General features: G+C 28.1%; 1 protein-coding gene across 2 annotated transcripts; it reads right to left on the bottom strand.

Moving 5' to 3' along the window:
* Window positions 1-2,399: 2,399 nt before the first annotated feature.
* Window positions 2,400-5,801, bottom strand: LOC108991307 (agamous-like MADS-box protein AP3). Of its 2 annotated transcripts, none has more exons than XM_018965487.2 (8): window positions 5,539-5,801; window positions 5,181-5,404; window positions 4,980-5,046; window positions 4,583-4,644; window positions 4,368-4,467; window positions 3,054-3,101; window positions 2,917-2,961; window positions 2,400-2,771 (listed from the first exon to the last, which is right to left on the bottom strand). In XM_018965487.2, exons 1-8 carry the CDS (start codon window positions 5,632-5,634, stop codon window positions 2,598-2,600), a joined length of 816 nt encoding a protein of 271 aa, XP_018821032.1. In that variant the 5' UTR covers window positions 5,635-5,801; the 3' UTR covers window positions 2,400-2,597. The 2 variants fall into 2 exon arrangements, with proteins under 2 accessions (XP_018821032.1, XP_018821033.1); XM_018965488.2 differs by having other exon boundaries at window positions 2,416-2,771; window positions 3,054-3,095.
* Between the last annotated feature and the right edge of the window lie 10,244 nt (window positions 5,802-16,045).

The raw sequence follows: 16,045 nt of genomic DNA on the forward strand, positions 1-16,045 counted from the left end.
TAAAAATTAAAAATTAAATAAAATATTATTAGAATATTATTTATTATTATTATTATTTTAAAATTTTAAAAAATTAAATTAAGTAGATTCTACAACATTTAGTGCTCATTTAATACTACCTAATATATATTCTATTTGAGGCTATTAATTTCGAGCAAAAACTCTAATAGCATATTTTTTCAATCTTTCCGAATTACTCTCTCAAGTCAATATCTTTCCACAAAAATACGATTTCATGTATATTAGAACATTGGCCACTAAAGATACGTGTGTGTATATATATATATATGTACATACAGTACTCAATCATTAGGTTGTTCTCACGAAAAAGAAATGAATTGAATAGAAAAGGCATGTTAAATGGCTGTCAGGTGTTAGCGAAAGCATGGAAGAATGTCTGCCACTGCCTGATAAACCAATCTCACAATTAATGATAGTTTTTGACTATAGGATTTGGTTTTAAAATGCTGTTTGCTGTCGGTTTTGACTTTTGAGGGCTATTGATGATCACATCAGACAGAGACGTTAATTATTTTTTAATAATAACAAATATTTTCAATTTTCAATTTTACAATTATCACATAATCAATTTTAAAAAAATATGAATAAAATATAAGATTTATATAAAAAATAAAATATTTTTTTAATAATAAACTCTACTCTTTTTTAAAACAATTACGCAATATTTATATACTTTACTATTATATATAAATTTTTTTTTTTTTAAATTTACAATGTGTATAGTTTGGGGAATTGGATTTTCTCATTATTCTATTTGTTTTTTTCCGTTTAAGGGTGACAGCTCAATGATATTAATGAAATGCGAGTGAATGAATGAGCTCTGTTTTGGCCTTTCCACAAGATATTCATCAGAGAAACCGCCCATTTACAAGAGATTTTCCTCGGCCACCCATCAGCCACTGTATTTATAAGGCAAAAATATCTGGAATTTAAGACCAAACAAATCATAGCTACATGAAATTTTTAACATCCGAATTTCTATTTTTTTTAACTTTTTAAATCCTGGATTATTACTTAAAAAATAATAATAAAACTATATTTGATTACAAGACTCAGCTGAGTTTAATCTAATTTTAAGTTGAATTTAACATCTAAATACTTAACTCTTAAATTACTAAATTCATTTCAATTCAAAATCTCTTTATACGTGAGACCCACAAATTTTTTTAACTTAACACATATTTATACATGAGATCTATAATTTTTTTTTAATTTTTCATAAAAAATACTAAATTTATATTAATATTTAAATATATTTTAAATTTAATTTAGATCAATTCTATATAATTCTCTCAACTATTTAATAACTTCATAAAAGATTGAGCTCAGCTCAAAATACAAAGCAGCTCCTGCGTTAATCATTTCATTTAATTTTTGACAAAGACACGCGCACATGTATAGGATGGATCATCTCCTTTTCATTTGAGATATTTACCTTTTCGTTAGTCAATGTAATTACTTTTAAATGTTGAGTGTTCTGTGCGCAGCTTCGTTCGGTCTGTGACTGTACAATTTTATGATTTAAAATTCCTTACATTTTTTTTTAGATTTTCAATCAGGCTGGAAAAATTTTGGACTCATTTTCTGGATCTTAATCCGACCTGCTAATTAGGGTTTAATATATATTAACCCTTGTACTGCCGCCAATTAGGATTGGTCATATATATGCACTAGTTTTGTACAACCGCACTATATCTTTTATCTTTTATCTGAATAAAATTTTCTGCAATCTTATGCACGTCGACATGTTGCCAAACGACATAGACCTTGTATTCGTGTGTGTGATTAATTCTATTATTACTTTATTTTTCTCTTACAAATTTACAATCCTTAAAAGATTGAAATCATAAGACAAGGAAGTAACCATTTTTCTCTACAAATATTATTAGGCTTCTAAATTGTAATATTTGTTCTGACACAACCCACGTGACTAGTCGGGGATTGAATATCGACGGAGAAGGTAAATTGTAAATTTTTTTTATTCTCAAATTATAATATAATTTAATTATAAATTTTATTTAAAAAAATATAAACTCATCAAATGAGTTATATTTTAAATTGTCTTTGACCTTTTAGGCCAACTTTTATATAAGAGGTCAAGATAATATAATAATAATACTTAAATAATGTGGAACTTCACAATTAAATTTTTAACAAATTGTATATATATCTATATACAATATATTTATATAAATATAAAAAATAATATTTTTTATTATAAATATAGGAGGGTGCGCGGTGGCCCCCCCCCTAGGGGTCCTCCATGCGGGGCGGGGTGGCGGGCCTACGCTGCCCACTCCTAACTTTAATGCCCATCTCTTTCCCACTATAGATCCTAATTCAGGAGAAAGGATAGCTAGATATTCAACAAGAATAAAAAATTTGAAGCATAACTATCAATCAGAGAGCAAATAAGTCCACTGCATATTCTATCATAACAGGTAGGCGAGAAACGATAATTCTGCAGCTACATAAAGTTGAACCCAAACCTTAAACAGTACTGGCACTACAAATAACTTGATTTAAAATGAACTGGTAACTGAAATCTGGGATTTTAATTCGCAGGACCTCAGGTGCTACTCAAGCAAGGTGTAAGTTGTGAGATCTGACCCCTCTCCCATATGAAAATTAGGTTGCAGGCGTAAAGCAAACATGCAGGAATCTGTATTTGAGCATCCAATTATATCAGGATCACAATAATCTCCTCCTCCATTATCAACTAACCCGTATGGATCTTCATCTCTTGCAACCTTAATCAGGTTAAAAAAGATTCCTTCTATAAGTCCCAGTTATTAGTTTCTCCAACTCAAGTCTCAGATCACAATATGCGTGTGTGCCTGTGCCTGTGCGCACACATAGACTACAAGAGATCAAGCTATAAAGGATGACGCTTACAAGTTCATGTAGAAGAACTTTATGTATGCTTTCTGCCCTCTTTTTCTGCAACCAGGAAAGAACACAACCAAATATGTTAATTACAAATAAAGTTGAATGAAATATATTAATTACCATATATTGAAGATTGGATTCACCTTTTTCTTGAGAATATCAGTCTTTTTGCCGATCACGTGGTACTGTAGCTTAACACAAAACCAAAAACATTAGTGCTTAGATGATTCAATTAACCTCAGAACCACCCTAGCTACTCCGTTAAACACGACAAATATGAAAAAGAACTACTATCATTCTATCAGCATCCTATTGCTGCTGCTAGTAAAGCTTTTCCAAGTAGATAAACATCTCCAAATGATTTATATGCAACTTAAGGAATTCCACCCCAAAAATACATTTCCAAAAATTAACAGATCTTGTTGCATAAATAGCCTCAATGAGTTCTGAAATCACAACTGTGTATTCGAATCTTTCTTTCGTACACATATATAAATGTTCATTAAATATATGTAGCATATCCAGGAAAATCCTACATATTACACCATCATCCTACACTTATCCTATTACGAGGAGGTGTCATTGTTCATCAACCCTTGAATTTATTTATTATTTTTTTTTTTTTAAATAAGAAGCGATCCAAAGGTGTTGTGCTACGTCTATAAAGTGGGATGGAAGTAGGATAGTAATGTGGTTTGCAACATTACTCATATACTCGTGATAAAATTATAACTATTTCCCAACTCTAATTTAAATAGATGATAGTTTTATAAAATTAAAATTATTTTTAATGAAATAAGTTGTAAAAGAGTATCAAATGTATCATTGCTTACATAAGTCATTTTAAATGCCCAGCGAAGTATCTTCAAGATAAACACTCCCACATGTGTCAGAATTGTGAAAAGGGTGGATTTGATATGATATTTTTTTAATAGGTAAAATAAAATTTTATTTTATACAAGAGAAATAAAATAGATATAGCCCAGGCCAAGTATATCCCAGCCCAAGTGCATCGGATGTATACAAGAGAAATACCTTAAAAAAAAAAAAAATCATTGCTTGATATAGAAATAAGAAAATCATGGATGCTAGCACCATTGAGATTAAAAAAAAAAAAGAGCCCATGAGCATGAAGTTTTGAAAAAAAAAAATCTTCAGAGTTCTTTCAGTGAACGTTCCCTGTCGATTGAGATTTAAACGGATAAATCCATTGATTAACCTTTTAATAACTTTATCCAATTTACAACGAAACAGATAAGAGAAAACATATGGAGGAATATAATATATAGAATTAAATAGGTCAGAAAAAAATTATGTTCCCCAATCGAAATTTCATCACAATTAGAAACATCATATCAATGAAACCAAATGACTTTATAATAGTAACATCCATAATGATAGCAAAAATGTAAATAGAAATGTCTGTAAAACCCGGATTTTGCTTGGGTAGATCCAACCTTGCGGTCGCGAATAACCTTGACAGCACTTTCTACGTTCTGCTCGAGATGATACAGTTCCTCCAAATTCAGATCTATCAGAGATTCACCCCTCCTATGCCTGTCAATATAATAACAAAGACAACATCAACGCAAAGATATCCCTCAACTAACTCCAGTAATTCACTAAACACAACAAAATGACAACTGCTCTTGAGTCTCTATTAGTTTCTTACCTTATCTCCCTTCTTAGACTCCTATTCACGTCGTTTAACTTCTTCAGTTCTTCTTGCATTCTCTGAACATGTTACCATCCTTAGAATAAAGGGGCTGTTTTTTCATATATGTTTTATTTATTTGTTTATGTATTTTTTTTATGTCAATAATCTCTTCAAGGCACTGCATTTTTTAAAATTTTCTACGCGAAACTGATTAAATCGCTAACTTTTAATCAGAAATGTGATTCCAAATGATTGTTACCCCCATTGTTAAAACTTTGAACTTGAAGGAATTGATACAACCGAGCCTTCACCACTTGGCCAACCCCTTGTTCTGTTTTTTTATCTGTATATGTATAAATATCTGAATATATGTGTGTACAGAGAGAGAGAGAGAGAGAGAGAGAGAGAGAACCTCATAGTGCGAACTCCAAAGATCGACGCCCATGGTGTGCTGGTACTGATCGAATATTTGTTTCGTTCTAATCCCAAAATTTTTAACCATTTCAAAAGAAATAAAAAAGGGGGGAGAAATTTTCAGTACCACAATAGGAAAAGCTAGTTCGTGTAAGCAGAAGAAGATAGACACAAGATTAAGAAGAAAGAGATCACATACGTGGTGGAAGGGCTAACATAATCACGGAGCTTCTTATTGCTAGAGATCATTATAAGCGAAACCTTGGCATCGCAGAGAACGGTGAGCTCGTGGGCCTTCTTGAATAGACCTTTCCGCCTTTTGGAGTACGTGACCTGCCTGTTGGTCTCGTTCTCTATCCTCTTGATCTGGATCTTACCCCTCGCCATGATCTCTCTTCCCCCGATCTTTCTTTTCCTTTCTTCCTGATGTAAAATGGAACAATAAGAAAGCAAGAGCAGAAGGAGTCTAAAAGGAGGGAGAGAACGGAGAAGGTGAAGGCCATTGCTAAAAACGGAAAGGTGTAGCCAAAGGGACAAAAGGTTTAGCTATGGCTTACTAGATTGATCAGGGACCCACATCCCAATGCCGGGACCATCAGCTTTCCGCCTCCATAACTCTCCGTCACGGAACCACCACTCCCCAGTCTCCCCATCTTCCCAGTCTTACTGGTTTTGTTCGGTTTATTTTAGTTTGCTTTCGATTGATTGATTTGATCGTTTTGGGTTTGCTACTACTGACAGGAACGGCGCCGAGGTGCTAACCGCGCTGGCCGGGGTGCGGGCGCACCATGTAGGGAGGCGGGGGTGAGGTAAAAATGTCATCCGTTCCGCCCCGTCTAGGCCAATTTATTGATATTAAAAAATTATATTTTAATTTTAAAATACTTTTTATCTAACTTATAATATAATTTAAATTTATAAATACAAAAAAAAATTTATACTCATTAGAATTATATTTTAAATTGACTTAAATCTATGAGGTCAGTCTTTATATAAGAGATAAAGACAATCTAATAATTTGAATACAATTTCAAGTTTTTAATAAATTGTATATATCTATATACAATATATTTACCTTTATATATAAATATATAAAAAAAATTATATATGCCAAGCGGGTGCAGGGCATGCCCCCCACTGGTCATTCTCCCTGCGAAGCGAGGGACCCCATCCCAGCATGATCGAAGCAGGGTAGCCCGTACTCCAATATAGGGGCGAGGCAATGGGGTGAGTTTCATTTTCACAATTTTGAAAGAATAATGATACAAACAAGTAGGAGTGTAAATCGGTCCATCCGGTTTGATCCAAAGTCTATTTTTTTTGGATTGGATCGAATTGAACATCTATAGGTATAAGGACTGGATCGGTCTGTTCAATCTGGCTTAATTTTTTTTTCTTCTTCTTTTTAAGATAAATTAAAGGAAAAAAATATTTAAATTAAAAAATTAAAATTAATTGAATTATTAACGTGGATTAATTGATTACATCAATATTAATTTGTAATTACAATTTACATATTTTAAATTTTATATTACAAATGGTGATGGGTTATATGAAAATTACATAATTAAATATATAATTATTACATAAATAATATATATAATATTTTTTATTTTACTATTTGGTCAGTTCGAGGTGCAAAAACTACACTCCGAGATCGGATAAAAAAATTTCGATCTTCTATTTCATGGATCGAAACTAACCGGCCTCAATCTCGATTCGGTCTGGTCCTAATCGAACCAATCAGTCTGGTTGGTTTATCTGGTCCAAACTGACCAATTTTCAACCCTTTAGTGTTTCAAACGACATATTTTTATAATATATTTTACTGGAATATTATAACAAGAGAATGTTTTTATAAAATGAGATTATTTTCATAATATATTTTATAAAAATATTTGTAATTATATAAAATATAGTGAAAAATCTCATGGATAAATCACTTACCATTTTCAAATTCAACCGTGCTTCACCTTTTAACTTCCTTTATGCAAACACCGAACGTATGGTATTGAGGATTGAACTATAATGATGAAAATTACAAGATTGGTTTTGGCAAAATTCTAGCCTATAATGTTTCTATGACTCAGCGTAGAGGCAAAGAAAATGTTTTGTCTATGTTTAATTATACGTGAAACATTATATCTATGTTATAGTCTGTCTCGTATAAAATCATTCATTTTATAATTGTATCATTATAAAAACTTTGTATAGACCAATCATTAATTCAAAAAAAAAAAAAATCTATATAGACCTTGAAAAATTAGCAATCCTAATTTTTAAAAAAATGTGCTACATACATATTAGTATAATTTATCACGAGACCCATTAAAAAATATATAAGTTTTATGTTAGTTTATATACTTCTACATACATATTAGTATAATTTTATGCGTGTGATTATTAAATGTCGCATACTTTGGAGAATCAAAAGAGCCTCATATAGATAAAACGAATTTTTAATTTATTTTTTTGTTGAAACGATAATAATAAGAGAAATTTTACAATAAAATCTTACATTGTACTCATTCACTTAATCAACGTGTAATTTATTATTATTTTTATTTTATTTAAACATACGCGTGTCTAAAAATTGTTATAGAATTATAAAAATAATAAATTATATATTGACTAGATGAAGGTGTAAGGTGTAAGGATTTTATGTATAATTTTTCTAATAATAGTATAAATAAAGATGTTATTTGTGGATAGACTATTGGGGCTATGTTTTGGGCCGTAGAAATATCGGGCTTTGTTGACAAAATACGTATCATCAAAAAGTTACAATACAAGAGTGACGTCCATGCACTTGATGAGCCTTTAAGATTTCACTTTAGGCCCTAAAATATACATCCGAGTTCTCCACTGTCCCCATTGAAACATGGCCGGACGGGCAAAAGTTCAACCCGGCCAGATATGTTTTCCTAATAGGAAAATGCTTTGGGTCGGGTCTTGATTATTATTATTATTTATTTAATGATTAAGTATGTATTTTTTAATGATGTTATTAATTATTTTAAAATATTAAAGGAGATTAAAAAAAGCATGAAAAAAAATCCCAAATGGCCTAGTCGGTGAGTTTTCTCGTGCTATACTCTCAGTAGTTGTAACGATGTCATTCCTAAAATTCTCATAAATAATGATTTTTATATTTCGACACAGTAAAAAATATGAAACTTACACCTCAACCTCGCTAAAGAATTCAACTAATATTTAGACGGCTAATATCGATAGTTCAAGACGAGACCAGTCGTGATTAAAAAGAAGAGTAAGCCAGCCTAATTTTCTAATAGAGAGCATAATCAATCAATCAAACAAAATACCAGGTTACATGCATTAAGGCCCGTTTGTTTTCAGAGATGAGATGAGATGAGTTGAGATTAAAGTTAAAAAGTTAAATAAAATATTGTTAAAATATATTTTTTAATATTATTGTTGTTTTAAAATTTGAAAAAGTTGAATTGTTTATTTTATTTTGTGTAAAAATTTAAAAAAGTTGTAATGATGAGGTGAAATAAGATGAGATGAGATGTTTTTAAAAAACAAACAAGTAAATGTTTTCTTTGAGATCTTAGAATTTTCCTAGTATTGGCATTTCTGAGGAATAAATGTACTGTTTGTCCTTGAGAACCTTTAGGAGACATGCCAATTTCACTCTGTGCTGGCAGGTGATGAGACAGTGCCTTATTTATTTATTTATTTTTTTCTCTTCCACAAATTCATCAAACCAGGGTCATGTCAGCCACCACCTAACTATAGTATTTACTCATGAGATTCAAATGAAATTAGATGATATATTTTAAATAATAATAAAAATTTTAAATTGAAATGAGATGAGATGATTTAAAAAAAATTATATTTGAATATCGATATGAGATATTTTATAAAAAATAATATGTTTGGACATTAAGATGAAATAAAATGATTTTAACTTTTTAAAAATTTGATAAAGTGGTAAATCCCACATATTATTAAATGTTTTTTAATTATGACATAGAAAATATTATGAATATATTAAAAATAAGTAATATATATTATTAATTTAAAAACTCATAAATATTTTAACTTTTTCAAAATATATTTGTTATAGATGGCCGTGATTATTTCAATATTTCTAAATATGAACTCGTTTATTTATCAAACGAAATTATTCAAATTATCACCTATTTATTATACTATATTTTATAAAATTTGAAATATATTTTTCTAATTATATATTACAATAAAATAAAAAATTCTTACAAATAATTGTATATATTAAAAATTTGATAGTTAGCGATACTGTACCAATATTGTAGAGGTAGATAAAACTTTGTAGTTGATCAACTGTAGTGATACTATATCGTTAATGTGACATTAATGTAGCGCTAGTTGAAAAAATCAAAGATGAGATAAAATTTTATATTCTACTGTTTGGATGAGCAGATGGAATACAACTCAAATGAGATACTGTACCAATATTGTAGAAGTAGATAAAACTTTGTAGCTGATCAACTGTAGTGATACTATATCGTTAATGTGACGTTAATGTAGCGCTAGTTGAAAAAATCAAAGATGAGATAAAATTTTATATTCTACTGTTTGGATGAGCAGATGGAATACAACTCAAATGAGATAGCTTGTATCCAAACAGGGCCATAAGCAGATGCTCTTCTTTTCTCACGTACTACCTTGTAATAGATGTACCGAACGAATGCCCTTTCCCCCAATAAACTTGAGAAATAAATAGACAAATTATAGCTCTATGTGTTCAATAAATAATGTAATGAATTGCATTAAGAATAATGATTTGAACAAGTTTTAAATGGATTTGTACATTTAGGCTTCGTTTGGTTAGTTAAATACTCTCAACTCATCTCAACTCATCATTATAATTTTTTCAAATTTCAACACAAAATATAATAAACAATTCAACTTTTTCAAATCTTAAAATAATAATAATATTAAAAAATAATATTTTAACAATATTTTATCATCTCAACTCAACTCACTTCAACATCCAAACACAACCTTAATTGTAAAGAAGTAAACCTCACAATGAAAATATGTAAAAAATTAAATATATTATTTACCAGTTGGATTCATTTTATTATAAAAGGTATGCACGATATTTTTTTATTTGAAACTTATATCTAATATTATTCTTATATTAAATGTATTAAAAATAATATTTACAGTTAAAGAGTGCGCAAGCGCTGTGCACACTTTTTTAATTTTAAAAAAAATGAATAAATATGAGACCCACATGAAAATAATAATCTAATAATAAACTCTACTATTTTTTAAAAAATGTGGATAACACTTGCTCAATTAATAATTGTATCTATCATTATTCATATATATACTATATATATATATAAATTATAAATCAGCTTGTGATTGTATTGAAATAAACATTAAAAAAAGTACGAGGGAAGTCCTTTCCAACGTCTATATGCAATAAAGAGCAAATAAATAAAAATAAAAACCAAACATTTAAAACAAGACAAAATAAGCGAGAGTTGCAGAACTGGTCGATCCTTGCAATATTAATATTATTTTTTTTCCGAAGTAAATAATTTGAATTATTACAATATTTAAGAAGGAACAGGTGTTAGTGCAATATGATCGATTGTATATATATACAGGTGTGGTGTGTGAATATATATTATGATACAGGTTGCCTCGTGTCCCACTGCAGAAAGAAATGGTATCATTTCTCACGAGAATGATTATTTGAGATAAAAATAGATTTATTTTAACAGAAAATAATTATTTATATAATAAATAATTGGTAATAAATAAATAATTTTTTTTTATCAAATTGTGATTAAAAATTTTATTTTTTTAAATTTAACTAACTAATTTTCAATAGCATCAAATAACAAACTTTCTATATTTATTATTATTCTATTATTTATTATTATTTATTTTAATTATAATTATAATTAAAATATTTATTTGTTATTAAAAAAATATACAGTAATTTTTTAATTTTCATATTATTCTAACTGATATGATTTTTTAAAGATATATATATTTTTTATTCTTTCAACAAATATATTTATCAAAGAGAAAAAATAGGAAAAAGAAAATTATATAAAATTATCATTTGGGAACCAGGTTGGCAACCGCGTGAAGTAATGAATTATATCTCCAGGAAAATTGTGAAAAGTCACAACGCCCAGGCGGGAAGGATTTCGACCACGTCGTTCAAAAGTAGCTGCAAAGTGCAACAGAACAATTGGGTTTGGACTTTGGAGACCGAGGCTTGGAATAATATTTTAAGGCCAAATTATTTATTGGCTGATTAGTCTCGTTTGAATTTTAAAATATCTCATTTTATTATTATAATTTTTTAAAATTTTTATATAAAATATAATAAATAATTTAACCTTTTCAAATCTTAATATAATTTTCTTAAATTTTTACATAAAATATAATAAATCATTTAATTTTTATTTTGCTATTCACACACCATCTAAACTCATTTTTAAATTTAAACCACTCCTTAACCAGCTAAAATTATGATAAATAAAATTATTGACATATAGCTAGTTTGATGTAGATATATTTTAAGCAAACTAATTAAATCTTAGTTAAAATTTGACTCTCTAGTTAATTACTACTATTCTAATACTGTATTGATAGGTTGTGTTTAAGTAATGAGATGATAGTGAAAAAAATAATAATATAATATTAAATAATAGTGAAAAATAATAATAAAATAATCAATTATTATGAATGCTCTATTACCCAAATTAACCCTAAATCGTCAGAGATGAATGATGATTAAAAGGTTTATTATTGTTATTTTAGGCAGACCCAACCAGGCGTGTGTACGGCGGGGCTAAGGCCTTCGGGAGACCGTACCCCTCTTATATTATTGGAATCCAATTATTAGTGCCCATTAATTTTGGCAGATTCATGTGATTCATTGTTTCCAACAAAATAAATAAATAAATGAGAGAGAGGAGATCCGCTCCTCCCCCAAATCAATTGCTGTTCCGTCTGTAATTCAAGATTTTCTACTGCCCTTTCAAAATACATTTTATATTTGAATTGATATGAGTGTGAATTTTATAATATTTAATCGTCATATATATATATATATGTTTGTCATATATATACATATATATTAACAATAGGATTACGTGCGAGACACGTTTGTGCTGTATTATTATAAAATAAATTACTCTAAAATATAAACATCGAGTATAGAAAAAAAAAATTTAACAATAAGGTCTACGAAGATAATATAGATATTTCGAGATAGAAACTACTAATTCAAACAGTAATAAATTTAACCAACCTATTACTCAAATTCAGAACCTTCAATCTCATAAAGTATTGATTGAGTTGAATCATTACATATTTTATACATCTAAAACCAATATATTTCAATTATTTCATGATATTATTATTAGTTTTAGATAAAAACAATTGTTAAGAGGTATAAATATGAATTGTGAATTAAATTGGTTAATAATATGATTTATGCTTAATTTTATAACTTGTGATTTAATTTGACAATGTTTCTTCACATGCACAACAATATCTTTGATATTCTATTCTTCACTTTTCTTTTCTTTTTTATTTTATTTTATTTTATTGTTTCTATTTTTTTAAGCCAATAAATGCACAACATTAGCATATTAAAAATGGAAAAGCAACGTATTTACAAACAAATAAGGACCCCTTCACAAACAAATAAAGACCCCTTCAATCTCATCGTGCAATTTTTACCCATTCGGCATTTCTAGATACCTACCAATAAAATATTCTGTAATATAATTCAAGAGAGGTTTAGATAGATGAAGCACATGAGTTGCAAAATATAAAAGTAAAAGTGGGCTGGCGGAAAAAAGAAAAAAAGAAGGCAGCAGCTTTACTTGAAAAAACAGAGTTTTAATGGAAAAGAAAAGTATCAAACATAAAATACTATTGATTACTGTTCATATATCTATAGTCTATTTTAAGTATAATGAGATATTGTATATATTAGTGAAATATACTTTTGCCAAATTTATGTTATCTATTTCTAAAATTATAGGAAGTGTTGGGAACTTTTGTAAGGAAAAAAAGTCTATTAATGATGCAAAAGGCTCCCAAATTAACTAATAAATAATTTTGTAATTATTTTAAATCTCATGGCAACCAATGCATTTACCCATATATTTATAACTAGTATAACTTGAATACAAATTACTAATTATTTTCTAAGATGATTGTATATGGTTCAGCGCATAATAGGGCTCATCTTATCCAACAATTATAAGCAAATAAATAATTCTATTTGAAAGTCACACCATCCACATATCATAATTAGGGGTGTAGAACTTGATCCAAATATCCGATCATAACTGAATCAAGATTTGGGTTTTAAAAATCGGGTTGTTATCCGTTTGGATAAGCCAAGAAAAATCGAGTCGATAACCAGATATAAACTCGCATATTAGGGTTTATTGCTTTTTTTTTTTAGGAAAAAAAAATACTTTTTAAAACTTTTTTAAAAAAGTTCTAATACTTTTGTTAAAAAAATTTGGATATCATGTTTAATACCCATATTTTCTTTAAAAAAAAATTTAAAACACTTTTTAAAAGGCTTTTTTTGTTAATAGGCCTTTATGTTTTTTATACAAAATAAATAATAATACATCAACACACACAATACATACATATTATATATTATAGTGTTGTTTACATCACAATACAAAACATCAATCTATAATGAATAAAATAAATCATAATAAATCATAACAATATCAATATGTTATTAATGTACTTAAGCAATATTAATTGAACAATCTCCATAAATTAAACGTGTTCTCTCCTTTTTAAAATCATCCATCTCTAATTAATGCCAAAAGACATTCTTGGAAGATTAAAAAAATAAATAAAAAAATAAGAAGACATCCTCGTCCTTTCTTTTTCAATTTTTGCTTTCGAATCCAAAAGAGAAGAAAAAATAACTTAAAATAACTCATAGTTTTGTAATTAGAATAATATAATTATGGAATAATATATCAAAGCTTAAATTCGATCCTTATGTGCTCTACACAAACCAAAATAATCTCTTTAGAATATAACTTTTATATATTATTTTTGTTTTCAAATTTTTAAAAAAAAATTGCGTGTGTGTTTTTTTAAAAAAAAAAAATCTGATTACGGATAACTGCTTACATAATTGGATTCATAATCAAATCCAATACAGGTCCATATTGGATCCAATTTCATACTACCCGCTCGGGTCCAATCCGAGCAAATAACCACCAGGATTTTCAGATTTCGGACCGAACTGAAAAAAAAATCCAGTCCGGTTACACATCCTAATCATAATTTGATTTAAAAAATAAATTTTAAAATTTAAATCTTACAAATCAAATTATATCATGTGAATGATGAGTAATATAAAATTATTCAAATAACACTACTGTAAGCGAATTACTATATTATAAATTTGATGATCGGATGGAGGCAACTCTCCCTGCATCGTGATAAAATATGAATGGATAAAAAATTAATGGGATTGACGCGAGGGAATATGCATGGAAGGCTATATTTCTGGGGTCGAATTCCAGGCGAATTTGATCTTAAGCGCGGATGTCCAAGTTTTAAGTTCCAATTTAATGGCCAAGAGTCAAATTTAAAAATATTACTCTCATTTCTTTTTTTTTTAATTTTTTTTTTCACGTTGATCAAGGTAACTTTTGACTTTTTATGTTTTTTTTTTTTAATGTTTTAAGGGGTGAAGTATGAAGAAGAAGTATGTAAACTCTTACGCGTTAAAAGAATTAGCCGATATGGTGCTATCCTTTTAACACATCAATTACTTCTACCCAAGTTGTAATATTTTTTTTTAATTAATTATAGCTAAAAGTAGCCATGGATCAGGATATGATCATACCCTATATCTATAGATGCATATTTTAGTGCAAGTAATTATAAGCCGCTTGGTGATGTTATAGACAACATTTTACAATATGGTTTTATTTTATTATATGCTTTCTTTTTAATTATGTGTATCCTAATTTTTTTTATTTAATTAGTTTCAAATAATTATAATGACTCGAATTGTAAAATTGACTAGATATGATTCGAACTTTAATTACATTGATATTTCATTAGTGTATGCATATAGTGAAATGACAAAAATAATTACTGAATTATTAGTATTATTATTATTATTATCGCATGCATGGACCATTGTACATATGAAGAATCTCAAGACAGAGTAGTAAATTCTGTCTTTTTTTTTTAGGCCTTTGTGTCTGCAGTGAGCGTACTTTGTACATACAAGAGCTGAAAACAATTGTATAACAAATACAGCCACTTGGAACTTAGTTTCTTGGATTCATTTTATTTAATCTAACGCGTATTTGTGAAACAAATGCGAGTCAAATTTCACGCGGAGAAGGTTTGAAACAAATCATCCATCATATTTGCATATCACCGCATGCAAAATGTATGGGATCATAAATATATATATATATATATATATATATATATAGTTGTTGCTTTTAAGGTGAAAGGCACGTGGCTTGATTGACAACTTGACATAACTCTCGGTCACCTTTTAAAATAGAAGTCTGAAGTTCGGAACTCCCTTCTTGAAAATTTAAAAAAAAAAAAGTTGTTGCCTCTTAAAAAAATTATTCTATATATAATTTAAGCTAGAATGATAATTTAATTAACTCTTTTTTTTCATAATAAATATCATTTGATCTAAATAAAAGAAAATAAATAATATAATTTTTTTAAATCTTAAAATAATAATAATAAAATATTATAATAATATTTTATTTTATTTTTAATTTTTATATCAAATAATCTTATTTATACAAATAAACGAGTTTGATTAATCTGTAAAAAATCTTAAAACAAAATAAAATAAAAGATTTTTTAAAAATTTAAAAAGTTAAACACATCAAATCAAAAGGAAAAGTCAAATTAAAATTTAAAAAAGTAATTTTTTTATATAATTATATACCAGCTGTTATTTAGTTGTCACTTCACCATTTTTCTTAATTAATGCCTTGATTTCGTGCTTGGTTCTTATTATAAAATATTGCTTTTCTTTATAAA

This window comes from Juglans regia, chromosome 11 (genome assembly GCF_001411555.2).
Source record: "Juglans regia cultivar Chandler chromosome 11, Walnut 2.0, whole genome shotgun sequence".
NCBI lineage: Eukaryota > Viridiplantae > Streptophyta > Magnoliopsida > Fagales > Juglandaceae > Juglans > Juglans regia.

Bases quoted from the DNA above. Each gene is read 5' to 3' on its own strand.
- LOC108991307 (XM_018965487.2), bottom strand. From the start codon at position 5,634: ATGGGGAGACTGGGGAGTGGTGGTTCCGTGACGGAGAGTTATGGAGGC. The intron at 5,047-5,180 runs GTATGTGATCTC...TTTTGGGATTAG, and splicing joins TATGTTAGCCCTTCCACCAC to AACGAAACAAATATTCGATC. The intron at 2,962-3,053 runs GTGAATCCAATC...TCCTGGTTGCAG, and splicing joins CTGATATTCTCAAGAAAAAG to AAAAAGAGGGCAGAAAGCAT.